The sequence below is a fragment of the Meles meles genome, chromosome 4, assembly GCF_922984935.1.
Source record: "Meles meles chromosome 4, mMelMel3.1 paternal haplotype, whole genome shotgun sequence".
Taxonomy (NCBI): domain Eukaryota; kingdom Metazoa; phylum Chordata; class Mammalia; order Carnivora; family Mustelidae; genus Meles; species Meles meles.
The window spans coordinates 86,272,207-86,298,125 of record NC_060069.1 but is presented as its reverse complement, the minus strand read 5'-3'; the positions used below and the strand labels follow the sequence as shown (position 1 = coordinate 86,298,125).

The following is a 25,919-nucleotide window of genomic DNA, read 5'->3' as shown; positions in this document are numbered from 1 at the left end:
TCGCGCCTGCGCGGTGGGGAGCTGCTCGCAGCTCGCGCTGGGCTTTGGGCTGCCTAGCTGCAGTCTCCGTTTGAGGGCGGCCGAAGTGGCTGGCTCGCTTAAGATGAGGTTTCTGCTAGTTCTCCTGGTGGCGGCGTCGGCGGTGATCCGGAGCGATGCCTCGGCCAACCTGGGCGGCGTGCCTAGCAAAAGATTAAAGATGCAGTACGCCACGGGGCCGCTGCTGAAGTTCCAGATTTGGTGAGTATGTGTGCCGGGCCCCGGCAGCGCCGTCGCGCCTTTGCGAGGCCCCTGTCCTTACGCGAGGCCCCGGCTTCGCGGCCTAGCGGGCTGAACCTCCCCCGGCCCGGAAGAACGGCGCCGGGAGCCTTTTGCAGCTTGCCTCCCCCGGGGTCCTTCCCGGGACTGCCAGGCCGCCCTTCTCTTCTCCAGGCATAACCGTTCTCTTGGCTCAGTTCTTTTTTGCCTCCTAGAATGGTGGGAGTGGGGAAGGAGGGCACGGGAAGGTTAAGTGCTGAAAGGCGAAGACGTGGGGCCCCTTGTCAGTACCGAGGGCCGGTCGGCGGCGTCACACCATGGCCACCCGGCTGCCTGCGGAGGTGGGCATGAGTTGGCGCAGCGTCGGCGGACGAGCGCGTGCGTTTGCCGCCCAGGGCCCCTTTCCTCTCCCCTTTCCCAGGGTTATGCCAGGCGCCCTCGCTGCCCTCCTGGGCGAAGGTTAGTTCGGGTCGTTGGAGGAGACCCGCGAGTGACAGGCGCCTGTTCTCCAGGACCTCCCAGGGTGACTGTTGAGTGAGGGAGTGGGGATTCTGACAGCTGGGGGGCGCCGAGAGGTCCAGGGAGGCAGATTCTCACTTTGCAGTTTCCAAAATGTCTTTTAAAAGGAGCACGTTCATCTTCCGACAGTGTGGTTCCCTCCCAGACAACTCTTACCTGTTCCCCCAACTCCCCAGACACTCGCCTCCCAGGAGTTGCGGGTACCCGCATGTCTTTATACCTTTCAAATCTCTTGTGCATTCAGAGAAACAGAAAAAAAGAAAAAACAAACAAACAAACAAAAAAACCTAAACCAGAAAAAAAAAAAAATCCCAGCAGTTTTCGACTTTGTACTGTAAGTGATTTTGTCGTTATATGGTTAAGTGTTAGAACCCGAGCAGTGATGCATGTAATACGGTAGGTGGGGTTGGGGGAAGATTTGAAAGGCAAACGAAAATTGTAAAATTGTAGAAATTGGAATCTTGTATCGCAAAAGATGACATTTTTTCAAGATCATAGGCTTTTTTAAACTTTTATTAATTTAAGTGTACTAAAGGTTAGATTTCCCGTGTACCCAACTATTTTTTGCTTGTCCTTTAAAGAGTAAGCAAATATTTAAAATTTAAAAAATCAATTTAAGTTACCCTTAGAGTCAGAAAGTGAGATGGTGAGATGAGACTTTATTTTTGGAGTGAAAACTATAAAAACTTTGCACTTTCCTCCTGATTTAAAACAAACAAAACAGAACAACTCCTTGTACTGTTTACTGTGTGGCCAGCATATATCATTTTCATATAATACTGTAAATGGGAGTTATGACTTGACCATTGCAACTTTTCCCATAATTTTTTTTTAAATTAGAAAGTGTCATTTTTTTCAACCTATAATTACTGTTAAGGATTGTGATACTTTGGATTAAGTAGTTTAAAAAGACTGCATTTCCAAGGTATGTAATTTTTCTGTCCTACTTTTGCACTTCCTGTTTTGTGCTTTTCCAAAGTACTCTTCTTTTACAATTGTTTCTATTGGAATACTCCTCAGAATAATTTAACAAGTGTACCGTCCACTGAGGATGTTCATAACAACTATAGGGAAGGGCATTTAGTTCTTCAGTTAAACTTTTTTTAGAAAGTCTTAAGTACTTCAGTTGAGTTTCTGATACATAGTTTCTCTGTCATTTTTTCTTTCCTTCTTTTTTTTTTTTCCTTTAAGTACAAACTTGGCCCAAAAATCTGATGAGAATTTTCTTATGCAGTAACCCGGAGCATATTACATACAAAAGTTCTTCAGTTTTGTTTTGTTTTGTTTTTTAATCGTAGATGAGAAAGAATTTTATTAGTATGCCCTCCGTATACAGGTATACTCAGCTTGTTTTTGGTACTTTTTCCCCCAGAGATTACTCTGTATATAGTAGATTGAATATTGTGTTTCTGGTTTTGGTAGACTCTCTTGGACGTTCATTTGCAAGTTTGGGAAAGAAGAGGAAACTAAAACAATTGAGGATAAATATATGAAAATTCTTTTAATTCTGTTCAAAATCTGAGTGCTATAAAATGCAGTTTTTCATTAATTACCACTGTGAGGGCGCCTGGGTGGCTCAGTGGGTTAAAGCCTATGCCTTCGGCTCAGGTCATGATCCCAGGGTCCTGGGATTGAGCCCCACATCAGGCTCTCTCCTCGGCAGGGAGCCTGCTTACCCCTCTCTCTCTGCCTGCCTCTCTGCCTACTTGTGATCTCTGTCTCTCAAATAAATAAATAAAATCTTAAAAAAAAAAATTACCACTGTGAACAAAGGAGAGAGCTATTTTTACCTTCTTTTCAATCGCTTGTGTCCTTTATTTTATGAGTGCTCTTTCTTTAACTGTAGCTCAGTATATCATCTATTAATTGTGTCACTTTTATAATTGCTAATAGAATAAGACAGAGGCACAACACACAAATGGAATTAAAGGGAGAGAGTGTGCAAAGCAGCTTACAACAAACGTTCCTATTCTATATTCATGTATTTTTTTCAATAAATATTCATTCAGTACCTGCTTGTGCCAAGGATTAAAGATAATCCTGGTGAATAATATACATATTATCCTCCATGAAGCTTCCAGAAGTGCACAGTATTGCATCACACATCTAAGTCTTTGGTTTATGTCAATTGATGGAGCAATAGAATTAGATGAGTTTGATAACATTGACTTCATATTTGGGAGAAAAACTTATCCTGCTTACTTGGATGTTTAAACATTGAACATTAAAAAAAAAAAGGAAGTTCTCTAATCAAAGCTTAAAATAAAGGTCTCCTGTAACATTTTCCTTTCTTGTGATTTTTATGTATAAATGCATTTTATGTGTAAATGTATACTGACAGATATTGGTTGACGGATGTTTGTATGCATGTTTTATTTTCCTCATATATGAGATTTAACATGTAGTCATACCTACAGCATTCAATCAGTTGTAGTTTATTCTTTTTTATTTTTAAAGATTTAATTTATTTGACAAAGAGATTATAAGTAGGCAACAGGCAGAGAGAGAAGGGGAAGCAGGCTCCCTGCTGAGCAGAGAGCCTGATGTGGGGCTTGATCCCAGCACCCTGAGATCATGGCAAAAAAAAACACCTAAAAATAAATAAAAAATAAAAATAGGGGTGCCTGGGTGGCTCAGTGGGTTAAAGCCTCTGCCTTTGGCTCAGGTCATCATCTCAGGATCCTAGGATCAAGTCCCACATCAGGCTCTCTGCTCACTAGGGAGCCTGCTTCCTCTCTCTCTCTCTCTCTCTCTCTGCCTGCCTCTCTGCCTACTCGTGATCTCTTTCTCTGTCAAATACATAAATAAATATTAAAAAAAAAAATAAAGAGCTTACCGGGTACAGCTCTTTGCAGTTAATCCTTATTTGGATATTTAATGATTGATTCACTAAGAATAATAAATTAAAGATTGCAAAACAAGTGAATACGGAATTTTCCAGTTTTTGTTAATTTAAGAATCCATTGCTATAATTTTAGGGCAACCAGCTTCTAAAAGCATTTTTTTTTTTTTTAAGATTTATTTATTTGACAGAGATCACAAGTAGGCAGAGAGGCAGGCAGAGAGAGAGGAGGAAGCAGGCTTCCCGCTAAGCAGAGAGCCCGACTCGGGGCTCGATCCCAGGACCCTGGGATCAGGACCCAAGCCAAAGGCAGAGGCTGTAACCTACTGAGCCACCCAGACGCCCCTAAAAGTATTTTTAAGAGGTAAAATGAAACAACTATTCCAAGAACAGAGTTTTATTTAAATTATACACACTCACACTTTGCTTTCATGATATGGAGGCAAGAAAATAAAGACCTACGGCTGATTGGGATGTTGATATTTGCTGAGATTAGTAAAAGGATGAGTTGAAGAAATCTGAGAAATTGGAGCCCTAAAGATCATGTTAGTTACCATAGACTTATATTTGCATATTCAAATATTTGAGCACCTACTCTGTGCAGGTACTTTGGTTCTTGGAATTCAGTTTTCTCATAGACATCATAGGCAAGAATAGAAAGCAGTCATTAATCCATGGACAACATATAAAATTAGACTTGTGTTCAGTGCTATAAAGGAAAGGTTATATATTATATGAGACAGGCCTAGTCAGGGGATTAGGGAGAGTTTCCATGAGGAAATCAACTTTGAACTGAGATTTAAAGGATAAAATTTATCGCTAGAGAGCTTTCAAGCTGTAGGAATAACATGGTCAATGGCCTTGTAGTAAAGAGAACGTAATTGCTTAGGAGGCCAAGGTTACTGACCTCAAAGTCCAAAGAGAAGGTGGCACAGATCCTGGAATGTCTGGTAGACCATAAGGAAAGATCAGTTAGCCTCACTGTGGAAAAGACATTAGACGGGACAAAGAATATAGATAATGGGGAAACCATTTAGGGGGACCATTGGGAGCTGCCCAGGTGAGAGATGATGGAACTTGGAATACAGTGGTGGTGGTAGAACTAGAATGTAAAGGGACAGGTTTAACAGATCTTTAGGAGATAAATTTTGGGGTTTTGGTGATGGGTTACATATCTGGGGGAAGGGAGAGGAGGTATGGAGGGAGAAGTGTCAGAGATGGCTCCTGAGTTCTGGAGTTGTGCTGTGCCATTCACTAGAATGATAAACAAAGGAGTCAAATTTTAGGACTTTTTTTTTTCTTTTTGGTGGGAAGGAATGGGAGGAATCCTGAGTTTTTAAAACGATAACAGGGAAATATCCTACAAAGAAATTTTTGTCTCCCCAAAAGAGCCATAGTAACTAAAACTAAAAACTTATTTTTAATTTGTGTTTATTTATTTATTTTAAATATTTCGTGTATTTATTTGTCAGGGAAAGAAAGAGAGAGGGGCACAGGCAGGGGGAGTGGATAGGCAGAGGGAGAAGGAGGCTCTGGATGAGGACTCTATCCCAGGACCCTGAGATCATGACCTGAGCCAGAGGCAGACATTTAACCTGCTAAGCCACCCAGGGGTTACTGCTTTTCACCAAACCTAAGATATGATGGATTTTAAGGTACACCATTATTTTATATGTCTCTCAGAGGGAGAAAAATACTGCCATTTAAATTGTGACACAGATGATTATAAGATAAATACTGATTTTTCACAACGATGCTAAATAGGAGAAATGTACTTCTTAGAATCATTGAAATAAAGGAGTAGTAAGTTGATTCAGATAGAAGAGTACTAATGGAGTGTTACTGGAGAACAAATAAAATGCTGGCTGCTACACCTACCACTATGTTAGATTTTTTAAGTTTTCTGTAATTACGTAGAACTTAGTCACCGTTTTGTTTTTTACTATTTAAACAAAAAACTGCAGTATCTAACTGAATAATGTACACATACTAGTGGTTTGTACTTAATAATGCACAAAGTACTTTAGTCCAAAACTTTTAGAGGTAGGTAAAATGTGAATGGTTTTAAAGGTTTTATCTCCTCTTACAGAAAAATCGAAATATTCTTTCCTTACCATTTGCCATTAAGGTAAGTAGTGGAAATCAAATTGAATGTGTCATTTGGAAATACCAAGATAACCTCATAAATTTTGAATAGTACAGTTACTGGAAAACTGTATTTACTGCTCTAACAGCTCGGAGGTCCAGGTTCTTATTTGATCTGACTCTTACCTTCTGAATGACTTCCTGGAAATTATTGAATCTCTTTAGTAGCTCTCAGTTTGTTTGTCTGTAACATGAAAATGTTGGTTGCATTCCAATTACTAATATTCTGTTACTGTTTTATACTGTTAGGAAGCTTCAAGGCAAAAAATGAAAGCATGCATATGTGTTTCATTTCTGTCACCTTTTCTGCTTTCCAGAAAGGGAAATCAAGTCATGTTTTCACATATCTTACCTTGATTGGGGTGCAGCCTAAGATTGGTGAGGAAGCAATCTTGCCATAGGTTTTATCAAGAACTGCTGATGAAATCAAATCCTCGTTTTTTTATGCCCTTTTTTACATGCTACTTGTTTTCCCCTTTTGTTCAGGGAAGATAAATATTTATTTTTAATTGTTTAGGAAGATAAATATTAGTTTTTTACTAATTGTTTGAAAGCCCATTGTCTGATGGGAGAAACAGAGACATGTTAAACAATATTACAGTAAAGTATCCTGTTCAGAGTGTTCTAAAAGAGGTCATAATGGAGGGCTTTAAAACCCTAGGGGAAAGAAAGGTTATTCCCAGAGAGTTGAAAGGCTTTGACCGGAGGAAATGAAATCTTGAAGGGTATGGGAAAAGCACCAGGAGATGTAGAGAAAGAGCTTTATAAAGGTAAGGGAAGATCATATGTAAATGAAACCTGACTCAGCACAGAGAAGGGGGAGGGGACAGGAAATAAAGCTGGAGGCAGATAATCTATTAAAAACTAGCGTAGCATAAATGCAATCATTTTTCAAGTTTTGTTATAATGTGTTATTTTTATTGTCTTTAATGTTGTGATGAGAACTTTGGTAAATAAACTTTACTCTGAGACTTCCATCTTTTAAAAAAATGAAATTAGTTTTCTGGCTATAAAAATACAGGTTTCTTGTAAAAATAATAAAAAAGTGTAGGGGACATTTTTATTTTGCCCTTCTAGGTTCTTTTGACTGGTCTATTAAAATGCCGTAAGACAGATGAATGGCAGGAAAACATTTAATTACATACTTAGGAAAGCCCTATAAAAACATGAAAGGCAAGAATAAGTTGGGCAATTGAGATTTATATAGTATCCTGAGGGAAGAAATAGGATGGGGGCCTGGGGCTCTAGAGGGGAGGAGGGTGATTCACAGGACAATAAGAAGAACAGATTTTTTTAAGTAAAAGATCTTATTTATTTATTTATTTGACAGAGATCACAAGAAGGGCAGGCAGGGAGAGAGAGGGAAGCAGGCTCCTCGCTGAGCGGAGAACCTGTCCCAGGACCCTGGGTTCATGACCTGAGCTGAAGGCAGAAGCTTAACCCACTTAGCCACCCAGGCGCCCCAGAAGAGCAGATGTTTGATTAAATAGATGTTTGTCCTGCTACACAAGTCTTTCAGATAAAAAGTTACCCCTGTTAATAGCTTTCTGTTTGGGCCTATCCAGATTCTTTTACCTAGTTTAAGGGAGCAGTGAGTTTTTTTGTTTGGAGTCTGTTTGGTCTAAATTGCCTTCAGCTCAAAATAAGCCACATGCCAAAGTGGCATATTTTGGGGTCACATATTTTGCTCTCCCCTTAGTATACACAAGAAAGTGAAAAATCCTTGTAGCCCTCTATTAACATTTAGAAGAACAGCCTTCAGGACAACTCTACAGACATGCTGTATTATGTAATTTTACAGAAGTGATCGTGTTCATAGTTGTATGCTTTTTTTTTTTTTTTTTTTTTGGAAAATTTCCTTCCCCTCCATCACTTACTGTTCAGTAATTATAGATATGCATCAGCAGGCATAGTATTACATAAGATGAGTGTTCCTTAATTTATCTAACTAGTGCCTTTTTGGTTAACTCTTAGGTTGATCCTGATTTTTTACAAAATTACTTAGTCAATATCCTTAGATATGTTGTATACTTGTCCAATAATTTCTGTAAACTAAATCCACAGAAGTACAGTATTATGATTAGGTCAAAGGGTATTACATTTAAAATTTTGATATTGTTACATTGGTTAAACTCCTACTGGAAGATCTTAGAGAAGTAGGTTGGGTTTTTTAAATTTCTAGTTTATTGCACTATAATAAGAATACAGCATTGAGTACGTAATGAGAATACGACGTTGGCTGTTTTTACTTACTGGGCTTTCTTTGTGATATAACATGGTCAGTTGTTGCAAATGCTCTTTGGGCTATCAGAGGTTTTTTCTTTTTTTTGTTTTTAAAGATTTTTATTTATTTATTTGACAGAGAGAGAGATCACAAGTAGGCAGAGAGGCAGGCAGAGAGAGAGGAGGAAGCAGGCTCCCCGCGGAGCAGAGAGCCCGATGCGGGGCTCAATCCCAGGACCCTGAGATCATGACCTGAGCCGAAGGCAGCGGCTTAATCCACTGAGCCACCCAGGCGCCCCTTTTCTTATTGATAATAAAACCTGATGGATGCATGAAATCTGCTAATGATAGTATTCAGGTCTTCTGCAATTTTATTATTCATCTTCAACAGTTTTCTAACTGATCAATTTTTTAGGGCCTAAAAATATAAACATATAAATATATATATGTATATATATATATGATACATTGCCTCAAAATATTTTTTGATTTTGCTTTTTGGTTTTGAAATTTCTGGTAGTGTTGCCTTACCTCTTACTACTGCTTCTTGTAGAATATTTTTGAATATAGGCTCTTATTTCGACTTCTGTTTGCTGTTTCTCCATTTTGGTTTTATGATGTAGTTTCCATAGTCCCTCAGGTTTTGTCTTCGTTTTTCTGTTTCTCCAAACAAGAGAAACAGCTTCAGATATTATCAGTATTATCAATACTGTTTAACCCACTTAGCCACCCAGGCACCCCAGAGGAGCAGATGTTTGATTAAATAGATGTTTGTCCTGCCACACAAGTGGCAGCTTCAGATATTATCAGATATTCAGATAAACAGCTTCAGATATTATCAGTATTATCAATATTAAAATGATGAACTGTATCCTCTTCAGTGGACTATTACCAGTTTACTGTCTTCTTCATTAGAATTTTGCCAACACCAAAAAGGCATGGACTTTTTTTTTTTGCTTTCTCTTGTTCTAGGTTCTTTCTCTTTTGACTGTCTTCAGTCAGTATTTATTGAAAAAGTGAGTACAGCCTGTTGTGGTCCACTGTGGCTTGCCCTGAAATAACCTAACTATCCTCTCTGTCCCCTCCTGCCCCATATTCCTAACTGGACTAGCGATAGCTATCACTTAATACTGTTCATTTCTGGTAGGTTTTTACCTGGTTGACTTCTGTTCCAGTTTGGAAACTGTTAGGCATAGAATGTAATACATGTAAAACTTCAGTTTTGAACGTAACTCTTATCAGTAACACTCTTGGCTTGGTCTGCATGCCTCTACTGGTGGGGTTAAGCTACCAGAATTCATTGTGCTACTGCCAGTCATCTTTCTGCTGCTCTGATACCTGACATACCCTTACTTATTAGTATAACTGCATTATCCTGTTGGTGGCTTTCTTTCTAAGATTCCTGGCTTTTTTTTTTTACTGAGTTTAATCTAATGTCATGTGAAATCAGTCTACAACCAACCAATTAATAAATATACAGGTCAAATAGGAAAGCGGTATAAAGCAGCCCAGAGATTTCTTCAGTTTGGCCATTGACTCAACATAGAACACTGTCAGACCCTTTAACAACTTATAGAAAGACACTGAGGGTGAGTTCTGTGGCCTGTGAATCATACCTTCAATTAAAAAATGTATTGAAAAGAGTAAAAGCTTGGCATCATATATGGAGCATTTTAGGATGAAACAAAGAATTCTACAAAATGTGGTTGTCACCATTTATTGAATGCTTTAATCAAGTCATCTTTATTGAGTGACTGCATACCTTCTAAATCTGTTAATAAGTGTTTTCCAGAGTAAACAGGTAAAATTCCTTCCCCAGGAAGGAGCTAATAAGCAATTTATAAATTCTTGGTGGAATAGGCAAAAGGATTCCTAAAATGTTATGTCAGAGATACAGAGCTAGAAGCTAGTGACCTCCAGAATAAGACCAGAAGAATGGAGAGAATAAAAACAGATTACTAATAAAATTTTAGGTTTGTCACATCTTTGGAATACATTTAGTAAAGAAGCCAGGAATCTTAGAAGCTCCTTTAGGCATATTTCCTGTATGTGTTTTCACTGCGGTGGCCACTGTAATGTTTCAAGATTTGAGGTTGCTAAAAGGGAGATCACTTGATTTCGTATAATTACTTTTCCTTAATCTGACAAGCTGATACGTTTTCGGTGCTGCTCTTGCAGCTTCTTAAAAAACAGCAAATTCTGGCCCACATTTTAATCTTCAAAGTGTGTAGGCACTCCTGTTTGCAACTTTTAAAAACATTTATCAGTTTAGTCTATTTTTCACTCCTTAAATACCTTGTGTCTTGTGTGATTTATAGAACATTTGCAGATTTCATTCCTTAAAACACTTAGAGCAGGTGATGCACCAGACAAATGTTTATTATTATAATATTTCATCTACTAAACAGAACAAGGAAAAAGTAAAGATTAAATCTAAAAACACAGCTTTGAATGATCAGTGAGCTGTTGAACTGAGCAATGCTATGGACATTTAGAAAGCACAGTATTTACAAAATATCTTCCTGATTTTCTAGGTACAGTGTGGGAGAAATATTAGTTGAAATTCTTAGGATGCAAGTAGCGGAAACCTTTTTGACTGGTTTGAACAATACGTTTGGAAATGCATTTTAAAATTACTGAGAGAATAATCTTAGAACCCAAAGGCAGGGATTTATCAAGGCCTTAAGACGAGCTAAAATAGAAAACTGGAAAGTGGAGATGTCATTCACTCTTCCCTGGTTCACATCTGTACTTTTTTCTCAGTAAGTCGTACTTTATCCTTTGTTTTCTCTGAAGATTCACTTATCTTCTCAGTCCTTTGAAAGATTAAACATGTTAAGTGTTCACCTTTGTGGAGATAGTCACTTTAAAATCCCATTTCTTCACTTTTAGGGAGGGATCTCAAGCCTTCCTTTGACAGGTTTGCATTTTTCTGGACTGTCAGTGATGGCAAGGGATTGGTTTCATTATGTAAACAGGATTCAGTTCTGTGTGTGGGTAAGAGGACAGTTAGAAAGGAGGTTATTGTAAATAAAAAGGGAAGGTGAATTCAAGAGATGCAAAAAATAGAAATCTTAAATATTTATTTCACAAATATCTGAGCTTTTGCCCCTTTTTCTTTTTTTTTAAATTATTATAAACATGTATTATTTGTTTCAGGGGTACAGGTCTATCATTCATCAGTCTTACACAACTCATAGCGCTCACCACAACACATACCCTCCCCAGTGTCCGTCACCCAGCACTCCATCCTCCCACCCCACGTCCCCTCCAGCAACCCTCAGTTTGTTTCCTAAGATTTAAGAGTCTCTTATGGTTTGTCTCCCTCTCTGGTTTCATCTTGTATCATTTTTTTCCTCTCTTCCCCTATGATCCTCTGCCTTATTTCTTAAATTCTGCATATTAGCGAGGTCCTGTGATAACTGTTTTTCTCTGATTGACTTATTTCACTTAGCATGGGGAACTCTAGTTCCATCCAAGTAGTTGCAAATGGCAAGATTTCATTTTTTTTTTTTGATGGCTGTAATGTTCCAGTGTGTGTGTGCATGCATGTGTGTGTGTACACACACACGCACACATACGCGACATCTTTTTTATCCATTCATCTGTTGGTGGACATCTGGGCTCTTTCCACATTTGGGCTATTGTTGACATTGCTGCTATAAATATTGGTGTGCAGGTACCCCTTTGGATCACTACATTTGTATCTTTGGGGTACATAACCAGTAGTGTAATTGCTGGGTCATAGGGCAATTTTCAGTTCTATTTTCAACTTTTCAAGGAACCTCCATACTGTTTTCTAGAATGGCTGCATCACCTTGCATTCCCAAGAGTGTAGGAGGGTTCCCTTCTCTCTGCATCCTTGCCAACATCTGTTATTTCCTGACTTGTTAATTTTAGCCATTCTGACCAGTGTGAGGTGGTATCTCATTGTGGTTTTGATTTGTATTTCCCTGATGCCGAGTGATGTGGAGCACTTCTTCATGTGTTTCTTGGCCACTTGGATGTCTTCTTGCAGAAGTGTCTGTTCATGTCTTCTGCCCATTTCTTGATTGGGTTATTCTTTGAGTGTTGGGTTTGATAAGTTTTTTATAGATTTTGGATACTAGCCCTTTATCTGATATGTCGTTTGTGAATATCTTCTTCCATTATGTTGGTTGTCTGTTGGTTTTGTTGACTATTTGCTGTGCAAAAGCTTTTGATCTTGATGAAGTTCCAAAAGTTCATTTTTGCCTTTGTTTCCCTTGCCTTTGGAGATGTGTCCAGCAAGAAGTTACTGTAGCTGAGGTTGAAGAGGTTGCTGCCTGTGTTCTTCTCAAGGATTTTGATGGAGTCCTATCTCACATTTAGGTCTGTCATCCATTTTGAGTCTATTTTTGTGTATGGTGTAAGGAAATGGCTCAGTTTCATTCTTCTGCATGTGGTTGTCCAATTTTCCTGACAGCATTTGTTGAAGAGACTGTCTTTTTTTTCCATTGGATATTCTTTACTGCTTTGTCAAAGATTAGTTGACCATAGAGTTGAGGTTCCATTTCTGGGCTCTCTATTCTGTTCCATTGATCTATGTGTCTGTTTTTGTGCCAGTACCATACTGTCTTGATGATTATAGCTTTGTATTAGAGCTTGAAGTCTGGAATTGTGATGCCACCAGCTTTGGTTTTCATTTTCAACATTCCTTTGGGAATTTGGGATCTTTCCTTGTTCCATACAAATTCTAGGATAATTTGTTCCAGTTCTGTGAAAGAAGTTGGTAGTATTTTGATAGGGATTACGTTGAATGTGTAGATTGCTCTAGATAGCTAATTCCATACACATTTTAACAATATTTCTTTTGCACATCCATGAGCATGGAATGTTTTTCCATTTCTTCGTGTCTTCCTCAATTTCTTTCATGCCCTGTTTTCCTTTAATAAGATGTGAGAGATTGGGGTTTGTGATAGGTTCAAGTTTGATATAAGTATTTTACTACAGTTAGGGGCAGATATAATGTAGAAAGGGGAAAAGGGGGGTGGTTGGCATAGTGAATCAGGACACTGAATGCATGATGGACTCAAAAAGCACAGAATCTATTTGAAATAGTATAGACAGGGCATTTTCTTTATTTCTTAAATTTCCTTACACATAGATCATCTAATTTGTATGCAGGTCTTTTCTTTTAGAAAAGTACTGTGAAAAATATTTTAAAGTGAGCAATTGCACAAGTAGACTCCATATAGTAAGACATTTCTATATTACTGGGGATGTGCAAAGTGATTAGGACTTAATGTTAAGATTTCAGAGTTTAAATCTACTTCTTAAGGACCTTTGGTCCCACAGCAGGAGGAAGAGGCAGATGCTGCAGCATATTTTTAGCATGTTTCCATATTTATGTGTTGGGGAGATAGTAGAATTAAGAGTTTTCCTCACAGAGCCAGAAAGAATGAAGTAAGTTGAAAAGAGCTGAGGGTGGTAATAAAAGTGAAAATGACTGGGTCCTCACCATGTGTGCCTTGAATTTCACATATTGTCCACCTCAGTAAACACCAGGTATGTTTTGTTTTGGAAAACATCTGTCAGCAGTAGAGATTACTGTTTTAAAACAGGAAAATTGATTTTGGGAAAACAGTTATATAGGAAAAAGTTCCTTAGGTTTTCTTCACAATTCTGAAGGCAATGATAGGGAGGAAAATTTCTTATATGTAAGTAAACTTGTCTAAAAATATGTTGTATCAATTTTATAAACTGTTTCATCTTTCAGAAATAAATAGGTAAATTTTGGGGGGTTTTTTTGGTTTGTTTTTTGATGAGGTATAATTGGCATGTTAGTTTCGATCTCCTGTTGGATTTGTAGGTGTTTGGAGTGGTTTGATAACTATCTAACTGAACTCCTGCAACCTGATATCATCTCAGTCTGCTACTCTTCTACCATCTTGACTCAAGTCCTAGCATGTTAGTTTCAGTTGTACACATAAACAGTCAATATTTTATGTGGTGCAAAATGATTACCATCGTAAGTTCAGATAACAGCAATCACCATATAGTCACAGTTTTTTTTCTTGTGATGAGAACTTTTAAGATCCATTCTCCTACCTACTTTTAAATATGCCATATACTATTATTAACTGTAGTCACTATGCTATACATTCCATCCTCATGACTTACATGTTTTATAACTGGAAATTTGAAAAAAATACAGTTTTGGGGCTCCTGGGTGGCTCAGTGGGTTAAAGCTTCTGCCTTCGGCTCAGGTCATGATCCCAGGGTCCTGGGATCGAGCCCCGCATCGGGCTCTCTGCTCCGCAGGGAGCCTGCTCCCTCCTCTCTCTCTGCCTGCCTCTCTGCCTAGAGGGGATTTCTCTCTGTCAAATAAATAAAATATTTTTTTAAAAAAATACAGTTTTAAAGTCCCTTTTGGATTTCAAGATTATGGGCTAATTCCATTTGGAGTTCGATCCAAAGATCTGAGACCATACCGAAGACTTGGGATTGGGAGGACGGAGGATAGAGCTAGGATTCTGAGCACAGTAGCCAGAAAAGTAGGTGACTAGGAGGAATCTGACCAGAAGTGTTGCCTGCACATAGGTACACCTCTCTAGCTGGGCTTCTTTGGGCTTCCCTTGGTAACAGATTGGCACTTGCAGAGCAAATATGAGGGACTTCTGGAGCCTTACAGGTTTTAGTTCTCCCAGAGGGAGAATCTCTAGATGTTCATTTTGGAAAAACCTCAGAGATCTCTGCCATCAAGAGGTCAACTATATGGGTACTTGCTTGTGGCATTTTGACCAAAGGGAACTTAGTTCCTGGACAGAGGGGAGAAGAACTCTTACATCATCAACTCTTTTATTTGGTCTGGTGGAAAGGGGTAGGATCTCAAATCACAAAGTCCATGTCTCTCAGCCCTGACTAAAAACAGCATCTGTGTCACTCAGCACTACATACCCAGTGTCTAATATAGTGCTTGACATGTGGTAGGCATTCAGTAAGTATTTGAGTGAGTGAATTAATAAATAGTACATATGGATGTATAACCATGGAAAGTCACTCCATCTCTTTGGGCTTCATATTTTCCCCTTCATCTATTAAAAAAAAGTTTCAACTCAATTAATTTTGTCTCCAGCTCTCACAATGTTACATTAAAAGTTAGAGAATATCCCTAGGGCAAATGGTACATTATATGTGAATAAAAATAATTAAAAATTAAAAAAATAAAAGAGAATGTCATTTTAGATAATTAATTCTGTGTAAACATTGATGCATACTTGAGGGTATTGAAATCAGTTGCCATTTCTTGGTTTCATGGTAGTTAGGCATATAGGTATTTTTTGTAATATCCTCAAAACAAAAGCAACATTAAAATTTTTCTTTTTTTTTTTTAAGATTTTATTTATTTATTTGACAGACAGAGAACACTAGTAGTAGGCAGAGAGGCAGGCAGAGAGAGAGAGAGAGAGGAGGAAGCAGGCTCCCTGCTGAGCAGAGAGCCTGATGTAGGGCTCTGTCCCAGGACCCTGGGATCATGACCTGAGCCAAAGGCAGAGGTGGCCCACTGAGCCACCCAGGGGCCCCAAGTGAGTTTTTTCTTAAATTGAGATCTACCGGGGCACCTGGGTGGCTTAGTTGGTTAAGCGACTGCCTTTGGCTCAGGTCATGATCCTGGAGTCCCCAGATCGGATTGAGTCCCACATCCCGCTCCCTGCTCGGCAGGGAGTCTGCTTGTCCTGCTGACCTTTCTCCACTCATGCTCTCTTTCTCTTTCTCTCATTTTCTCTCTCTCTCAAATAAATAAAATCTTTTAAAAAAATTAAGATTTACTAATATTTGGACTGTAGACCTTTCCAGATATAAACCTGATCCTGGTAGTTGGTATGTTTCTCCTTGATCACAGTGTGATGGACAAAGTTGGCACCTTAGGTTTTACATTACTGTTAATTACTGATTCTGCTTCCTCTTTACTTTGCTCATTTTATGTGTTCCTTGACTTAGACTATAATGCAGTTAAGTGCTTAACTCGCTTACCTGAATTTGTAAGCTCTTCTCTTGATTTGGTGGTACCACCTCCTTTTTTTTTCTCTCAGCATTATTGAATTATGATTGACAGAAGAAATTATGTATAGTTAAGGTGATGATTTCATATACATGTATATTACGAAATGATTACCACAGTAAGGTTAGTTAAGGCATCCATATGTGCCCACTGACAAAGTCATATAATTAGTTTTTTTAATTGGATGAGAACATTTAATATTTATTTTCTAAGCAGCTTCCAAGTATACAAAACAGTATTGATAGCTACAGTCACCTTGCTGTAAAGTAGATCCCTAGAATTTGTTTTATAACTGGAGGTTTGTATCCTCCACCAGCATCTCCCCATTTTGCATCTTCCACAGCCCCTGACAACCACCAGTCTACTTTCCATGTCTCTGAGCTTGGCTTTCTTAAGATTCTGTGTAAAATGAGATACAATTTGTGTTTCTCTGTCTTACTTATTTCACTTAGCATAATGGCTTCAAGTTTTATCCATATTGTTGCAAATGATAGGATTTTTTTTTTTCTGAATGATATCCCTATGTGTATTTATACCACATTTTTCTTTATCCATTCATCTTTCGATGGACGTTTGTTTAAATTGTTTCCATGTCTTGGCTATTTTAAGTAATGCTAAAATGAACTTGGCGGTGCAGATACCTCTTGAAGAGAGTGATTTTATTTCCTTCCAGGTATATCTAAAAGTGGAATTTCTAGATCATATGGTAGTTCTATGTTTAATTTTTTGAGGAACTTCTAAAATGTTTTCCTAGTGGCTTCTCCATTTACATTCCCACCAACAGTGCACAAAGATTACCTTTTGTCCACATCCTTGCCAACAGATACTATTTCTTTTGTCTTTTTGATGACAGGCATCCTAACAAGTATGGGGATATACTGTCTGTGATTTTGGTTTGCATTTCCCTATTGATTAGTGATGTGGAGCACCTTCTCATGTATCTGTTGGCCATTTTTATGTCATCTTTGGAAAAGTATCTGTTCTGGTCCTTTTGCTCATGTTTAGTCAGATTATTGAATTTTGGCTATTGAGTTATATGAATTCCTTATATGTTTTGGATATTAACCCCTTTATCAGATATCTGATGTGCAAATATTTTCTCCCATTCTATAGGTTGCCTGTTCATTTTGTTGATGGCTTTCTTTGCTGTGCAGAAGCTTTTTAGTTTGCTGTAGTCCCACTTGTTTATTTTGCTTTTGATACCTTTTATGGTCTAATCCACAAAATTATTGCCAAGACTAATGTCAAGGGGCTATTATCCACTGTGTTTTCTTCTAGAAGGCTTATGGTTTCAGGTGTTAGGTTCAAGTCTTTAATCCATTTTGAGTTCATTTTTATGTATGATGGGAGATAGTTGGTCCATTTTCATTCTTTTCATGTTGTTGACAGTTTTCCCAACGCTGTTTGTTAAAGAGACTGGCCTTTCTTCAGTTTTGGCTCCTTTGTTTTAAATTAATTGGCCATATTTGTGTGGGTTTATTTCTGTCCTCTTGATTCTGTCCCACACTGATCTATGTGTCTGTTTTTGGGCTACTATACAATTTTGATTACTATTGCTTTGTAATGTAGTTTGACATAAGGCAGCATGGTGCCTCCAGCTTTGTTCTTCCTTCTCAAGATTGTTTGGGTTGTTACGGGTTTTTTATGATTTCCTTACAAATTGTAGGATTGTTTGTTCTACTTCTGTGAAAAATGCCATTGGAGTTTTGATAGAGATTGCACTGAATCTGTAAATTGTGTTTGGCAGTGTGGACATTTTAACAATATCAGTTCTGATCTGTGAACACAAGATGTCTTTCATTTATTTGTGTCTTCAGTTTTTTAAAAAGTTTTCAGTGTATCCTCCCTCTACAGGTGCACTCTGGTGGCCTTTTCCCCTTTTCTTCCTGGGGAAACATATATCCACAGTATAGTTGTTCAGAGATTTTAATGGAGATATTTGATGCTGTTGACTTAATTTCTTTAGTACTGTTATGGATTGCTGTCATACTGCTGAAAATTATCTTCCCAATGTTTGTTTTCCTTTGCAAAGTAGAAGCAAATTTTAAGTCAGAACTTTAAAAGAGTTTTTTAAGTTCCTTTTATTGTGATTGAGCAGGCATGTTTGCCCACTTAGGGGCAGAGTAGGAACAAGAACCAGTTTCATGTCTCATGCCTTCGTATTTTTTAAGCTTCCTGTGCCCCAGTTTTGAAAGTCCCTATTTCAGATGTATGTATAAGAGTTGTTTTCATTTCAGTATTTATACTCATTGATACCCCCGCAAAAAGCAGGTTTATTTGAGAGCTCAAAATATGCTGCCATATGAATAGGTATTTGCTGCTGCCCAACAGTAACCCAAATCTATAAAGTTTAATGTTCTAATAGATGGATATACATGGTGGAGAGGTAAATATGTGAAATTTGTGAACAAACCTCCGTGTTGCCATCATCCAGCATCAGTTGTTATTACTTTGTCACTGTTCTTGGGAAACACTTTTTTACACTTGGCAATTTTCAGGCTTTGTCTAAATGCAAAGTAAGTGTAGGCATATTCTAAATTGATTAACAGAAGCACATTTATTTTTCTGCAGTGTTTCCTGAGGTTATAGGCGGGTGTTTGAGGAGTACATGCGGGTTATAAGCCAGCGGTACCCAGACATCCGCATTGAAGGAGAAAATTACCTCCCTCAACCCATATATAGGTAAGTAAATTTCAGGAATTTTAAAAGTGAATATTTTTCACTTTTGAGTAAACTCTTGTGAATTGGTTCAGTTAACTCTTCTTGGTTATTATAATTTCTTAGTTGGTTACAGTAAACAGAGAACACTGTTTTATATGTATCAAGTTTATTTGATCCAAATATGGAAGAATTTTTTTTGTTAAGAAGGAAGAAAGAAGGATTATTTCAGAGATGATAATCTTCTAAGGATATGTTTTCTTACATAATTTTTATTGCAGAAATAGACCAAGAACTTCTGAATTTTTATATAGAGTCAGTGGTATAAAATTCTGTACTGTTAAAATAAATATTTTTAAAGCCTAATGCTGTATAATTTTGCAAGTTATAATAAACATTTGTTTTAAATCTCCACATTAAACTTTAGTTCTATCTTTTTCACTCTAATTTAGTAACCTTTAGATTTGGTGTCTCGAAAATATCTATACACATATACTTGAGTTTTGAGTTACATTTATTTGTGTCTTCACTTTTTTTCGACAGTGTCTTAAGGTTTTGTTGTGTCTTAAACACAACTTTAAGTGTGTTAAAGTTGAATTAGGTGAAAAATTATGGCTTCTGATGAATTTCTTTTTTCTTTCAATAGACACATAGCATCTTTCCTGTCAGTCTTCAAACTAGTATTAATAGGCTTAATAATTGTTGGCAAGGATCCTTTTGCTTTCTTTGGCATGCAAGCTCCTAGCATCTGGCAGTGGGGCCAAGAAAATAAGGTATGTAACCTAATAGTTTTGATAGTTGCATGTTTTTTAGGTTGTCAGTGAAAATATTTCAATGACTTTTTTGTTTGGTTTTCTAAGTACTTGTTGCTGATTCACCTGTTCAATCTTTGGGCATGGCATTTAGCCTTTCTTGACCTTAGTTTTTTGTTTGTGATTTTTTTTTTCTTGGCCTTAGATTTTATAATTATATATTAGGAATAATTAGGTCTTATTTTTTTCTTTTAACTTTTTTTTTTTTTTTAAAGATTTTATTTATTTATTTGACAGACAGAGATCACAGGTAGGCAGAGAGGCAGCCAGAGAGAGAGGAAGAGAAGCAGGCTCCCTGCTGAGCAGAGAGCCCGATGCGGGGCTGGATCCCAGGACCCTGAGATCATGACCTGAGCCGAAGGCAGAGGTTTTTACCCACTGAGCCACCCAGGCACCCCTTCTTTTAACTGTTTGAAGGATAAGGATGTATAACTTTAGTAGAAACTGGGCACAAAATAATTTAATACCGGATATTGATTATATAGATTAGGTCAAATCATATCCAACAGAACATAATACACATATAATGTAGGCCTTTTAATTAATGGCTTTATTCACATTAAAAATGACATTTCCCTGGATTTGTTTTTATTAAAATTTTCTGTTTTTATTATTTGTCCTTTGACTTCTGTTAATCTCTCTCTCTCTATGTATATATATGAATTGTGCTAATTCTTTTTTATTTTGTAGGGCCTTGCTGTGGCATGCATTCTTTTTAGATTTCTTTGTTTTACTTAAAATCATCTTTTCTAGAGGGTCTTTCCGCTTTGAGGAATGGTACTAATTGTATTTCTCTCTTGGATGAGATTGCTTAGGTTTGCTGCTAAGGAGTATTCTGTTTTGGAGTCCTCTATCTGGTCTTGTTCTTTAGTTCTAGGCTCAAACCACCTTTAGTGGTTTAGTCCTACATATCTCTGCTTCTTTCTCTTAGGGAACCACTTATTTCCAGTAAGGGGCAAGACTTCTTAACATAAACATAAAATCCTCAGGTGCTACCTCTTATTGAACTGTGTCTCTAGCCATTATTAGTAAGATTGGTATGCACAAGATTAAGAATTGAAAGTTAAGTACTCATGATGTTTTGTGTTATATTTATTCATTCTGTTGATTCCAGCTTTAGTGCATTTTACTTGTGAAGACATGTAACATTATTAATCTACTGTGGAAGAGGAATGTACTTGAATGCTAGAGCTTTGATGACACTTCTTATATATTGTTCCCATGAAAATATACTTAATGTTCCCAAATGCAAGGGTAACGTCTATGAAATCAAGCCCACCTAGCTCAAGTGAGACTGGAAGGAGAGCTTTTTCTCGCTCGCTATGGGCATTTTTATTTACTTTTTTGAAATAACTTGCTGTGAATTGACATCCTCATTACTTCCTGTTTTTTAGTCAGGTGATTTTGTTAAAACCTTTCTGTCCACCAAGGAACTTCTGGTCTCTTTTTAGAGTATAGATTTGCCTTCAAAAGGGGAGCAAATATAATTTAATATGCTAGTGCTTTCTAATCTACCTTTTTCTTATTTGACTTAAAATAATTTGTTTGGAACATGGACAGGTTGTATTGAATACATGGAGTTGCTGATTATTGCATCACTAGTCTCTTGTGAATTCATGCCTTATATTAGAAAAATAGTGAAATGAACTCTTCTTATGCTGGTATTCTTTTGTTTAACTTATTTAAGGCTATTATGAAATTTCTGGAAATTCTGTCTCTGCATTATGAATATATGTTCTTCAGTATGTATCAAGTTATGAATTAATGTTGCATTTTCCTTGTTCTATGTATGTTATTTGAACATACAGAATGGCAATAAGAGCCTGTATAGAAACTTTTTTTTTTTAAGATTTTATTTATTTATTAGAGAGAGAATGAAAGCAGGGTGAGGAGTGGGGAGGTGAAGGGGAGAAGAGGGAGAGGAATCTCAGACAGGTTCTGCACTGAGCACAGAGCCGGACATGAGGTTTGATACCGTGACCCTGAGAATATGACCTGAGGTGAAAATAAGAGTTGGATGCTTAACTGGCTGAGCCACCCAGGTGCCCCTGTCCCCTGTATAGAAACTGGGTACTGGGATCGAGTTCTGCATCAGGCTCCCTGCTCAACAGGAAGCCTGCTTCTTCCTCTCCCTCTGCCTGCCGCTCTGACTACTTATGATCTCACCCTTTCTCTCTCTCAAAAATAAATGAGTAAAATATTTCTAAAAATAAAAATAAAAACAGCTGTTAAAAATAAAAATGAGACTCTATATTTTAAAGATTACTGTGTCTTCAGTTGTAATTTTTGCCTTTAAAATAACTTTGTGTGCTGTACTTAATCATATTTTCTTTTAGGTCTATGCATGTATGATGGTTTTCTTCTTGAGCAACATGATTGAGAACCAGTGTATGTCAACAGGTGCATTTGAGATAACTTTGAACGGTGGGTTCTGAATAGTTTGCATTCTGTAACATATTTTAAATGATTTATAATGACCATATGGCTTTTCTGTTTTTCATAATATGCAAAACTACCACCTTATATGGTCCTCACTTCCTGTAGCTTGAGAATTATATCCATATGATGACCCCTGAATGTATAACTCTAGAGAGCTCTAGATCTCTCCTAGGTGCTATACCCAGGAATCTTATGCTACTCCCAGACTGTTGATTACCGTTGCTTCCTGCAAGTCTTGTGTACTCCAGTTTGCTTCTGCTCTGGCATTGCTCATTTATTTATAATGGCACCATTATCATTCTACCCAGTTGCCCATGTCAGAAAGCTAGGATAACCTCAGTTTCTCCCTTACTCTCCATATCTAATGGTTCACCAAGTCTGATTCTAAATTCTACCTTCTACATTTCTCAGAGTTGTACTCCTGTTTTGTTTTTTTTTTTTAAAGATTTTATTTATTTATTTGACAGAGAGAGAGAGAGACAGATCACAGGTAGGAAGGGAGGCAGACAGAGAGAGGAGGAAGCAGACTCTCCGAGGAGCAGAGAGCCAGAAGTGGGGCTCGATCCCAGGACCCTGGGATCATGACCTGAGCCGAAGGCAGAGGCTTTAACCCACTGAGCCACCCAGGCGCCCCTCTACTCCTGTTTATATTTATCACGATTACCCTAGTCCAAGTCACAATTATTTTGTTACCCTCTAATACATTCTATAAATCAGAGGTTGTCCAATATGGCCCATGAGTCCACAGTATTTTTAAAAATTTTTTAATGGTTACCAAAAAATCAAATTATATAAAATTCAGATTTTATTGTTTATACCTCAAGTTTTGAGTTTCATCAGTGAAAAATTTGGGGAAATTTATTTCTCTGGTTATGTAAGTACCTATGTGATATCATTGATTTTCTGTTGAGCCATAAAGCCTAAAATATTTATTACCTGGTTTCTTACAGAAAAATCTGCTGATATCAGCTCCAAACAGTACAGTGATTTTTTTTTTCAATGCAAATCATTTCCATCTCATTGCTTCACTGCCTCAAGTTCATTAAGTAGCTTTCCTTTGTCCTCAAGATAAAGACCAGAACATTTAATACACCCAAAGGCCCTGCTTGATGTAGTCTTGGGATTGGCACACCATGGCCATGTAGACCCTATGTTCAGCTGCCTTTTTTTTAAATAAAATTTTATTGGAACACAACCGTGCCCACTCACTTAATGTATTGCCTGTTGTTTCTTTCAGACTACAATTAGAGTTGAGTAGCTGTGATGGACTGTATGTCTTCCCAAGCTGAAAATGCTTACTGGCGCTTTATAGTTTGTTGACCCTGATCTAGTCCCCGCTCGCCTCTCCAGCTTCCGTTGTCCCTGTCTTCTCCTATATTTCAGCTCTCACTTTTAATGACAGTATTTCTCAATTTTAGTGATATCTCACTTTTAATAATAAGGCTCTTTTCTAGCTTCTTATATCCCTTAGCATCTTCTAGTTTTAATTCTTAGTGCACAATTGTGATTTCTAGCTGTATGTGTAGTGCTTTTTGTGTCTCCCCTATTAGAATGTAAACACCATAGCAGCAAGAAAGGTAACTCTGGTTCACTGCTGTATCCCCAACTGTATAGAGACAATAAGTATTTGTGGAATGAACATTTATTATAGACTCATCTTTAATTTTAAGGGGTGGTACTATTTATTTTTATTTTTATTATAGATGTGCCTGTGTGGTCTAAGCTGGAATCTGGTCACCTCCCATCCATGCAACAGCTTGTTCAAATTCTTGACAATGAAATGAAGCTTAATGTGCATATGGATTCAATCCCACATCATAGATCATAGCCCCACCTATCAGCACTGAAAACTCTTTTGTAAGTAGTTTAAAAATACAATAACTAGTTATAGGTATCATTCTCATCACAAATCAGCAACATACTAGATATTCCATATATTACCATTTGAGTTCCCAATTTAAGATGTAATAGATGGATGTTTTCTATATTAAAATTTATGAAATGATAAGAGCACTTGGACCTGCCAAAACAAGGTAAGGTTATGCTACTAATATTATCTTCAAGGCTTAATAACCTGGGCCCATAACATCATTTTTTGACTGGAACTTCTAATAGTCAGAGTTGGTATATTATTGTAGAATATTTATATACATATCTTCTCTTTACTTGCAAATAACTAGTTTCTAAGAGTATGCAGAATCTTTTAACATGCTCGAGATAGAAAATTATAAGCAAGTGTGTGTGAACACAGAGAGGTGGATGTTAGTTAACTTTTGCATACCGGAGGTATTCTCAGTTCTTATCAATGAGTTGATTTTATAAGAGTGAATTTTGAAATAAAATACTCTTTTTTCTCTTTCAGACATTAAGGGATTTTTTGCAAGAGCAGCGTGACTGACATTATGAAGGCCTGTACTGAAGACAGCAAGCTGTTAGTACAGACCAGATGCTTTTTTGGCAGGCTCGTTGTACCTCTTGAAAAACCTCAATGCAAGACAGTTTTTCAGTGCTGGCACATTTTGGAATTCTGCACATTCGTGGAGTGCAATAATACTGTATAGCTCTTTTTTCTTCCCCAAATCCACTCAGTTAACAGTTTTTAAAAAATGTGGACGTTACCACTTGTACCGTTTTTTTCCTTAGTCATATTTGGAAAAGTAGAAAATGGAGTTACAATTTGACTTTCTTTTCAAAGATGTCTGTTAAATCTGTTGTGATTTTATATGAATTTTCCTTTTTTATAGTTTAAAATTGATCTTTTGGGGAATACAGCTGAAGTTCCCAAATACTTTATAAGAGTTTATCAGGCATCTTTAATTTGGTCATTTCCAATTTATAGTTTTCAAAATACTGCAGATTGTGAACAGTGCATTATATGAGATTATGGGGGGAAATCCTATATCCAGAGTACTCTACCAATTTGTGTGTATGTGCGTGTGTGCGTGTGTGATTACCAGAGAATTACTAAAAGACCAACTGCTTTTTAAATACTGTTATGTAGTTCAAGTGTCTTGCCTTGACCAATCTAATGAGTTGATTAACTGGGCCTTTATACTTAACTCAATAAAAAACTAAGCCGATGTAAGTTAAAAAGTTTGAATTTATTGCCCAGCGTACCTATTAACATTATATTTAAAAATTGTCTTCCTCAATTTTTGTTTTTGACTTACAGATAATTTCATAAGAAACATACTTTATACACAAATAATAAGTCACTTACCATTTTTAGGGTAGTTGAAACTCAGTTCCCTTGAAAGATCAGTTAAATCTCTTTACAACATTAATTTTAGGTGAGTAGAGAGTACTTGTCTAATAATTTAACTTGCTTAACAGCATATATCAGAATTTTATTATATTTAAGGAACAAAGTTAGAAAGTTTTTTATTCAGTGAATTTAATATCTTTTCAGAGTTCTAAAAAGATATTTTTCTTTAAGCAAAAAACTTAAACTGCTGGACTATAAAGGTAATTTAGCAGAGATAGGATCATAATATAGAAAAATAGTCATATATCAGCAGTCTTAACATATTTTAGCTTCCATATGGGAATAGAAAAGGTAGATCTAGATTTGTTGCTAGAAATAAAGGGATTTGAGGAAAATTTTTGAAATAATTCAACATTTGGTCTACCAAACAGCACAATCGTATACTTCGTTTGTCACTGAATATTTGTTGAATAATGTCTGGTATTCATGATTTTACAGCCTCAAGGTAGAATATACTGTAATCTCTAGTTAACAGGAAGGTAATCTGATAATTTTTTATTGATTTTACGACTTCTCTTTTTAATTAGGACTGCAGAACTATTAACCTAAGTTGATACAGTGGCAAGAGTCAATAGAGGTTAAGCTGGAAGTTACTTAGAGGTTATTATTCAGGTGTACTGTTTTATAAGGCTAGTCAGGCTTAAAGCCTCATTACTTTCATTTGTAGAAGCCCAAAACAAATATCTATCTTCTGCACATTGAACACAGTGCTCAGCATGTGTAGGGCCTTTCTTT

General features: G+C 37.1%; 1 protein-coding gene across 1 annotated transcript; it reads left to right on the top strand.

Annotated features, from left to right (window-relative positions):
• The first annotated feature begins 5 nt into the window (after positions 1 to 5).
• On the top strand, positions 6 to 24,999 carry SELENOT (selenoprotein T). The gene is made up of 6 exons (XM_046001537.1): positions 6 to 240; positions 18,582 to 18,692; positions 19,315 to 19,441; positions 21,817 to 21,904; positions 23,623 to 23,776; positions 24,282 to 24,999. Exons 1-5 carry the CDS (start codon positions 104 to 106, stop codon positions 23,745 to 23,747), a joined length of 588 nt encoding a protein of 195 aa, XP_045857493.1. The 5' UTR covers positions 6 to 103; the 3' UTR covers positions 23,748 to 23,776; positions 24,282 to 24,999.
• The last annotated feature ends 920 nt before the right edge of the window (positions 25,000 to 25,919 follow it).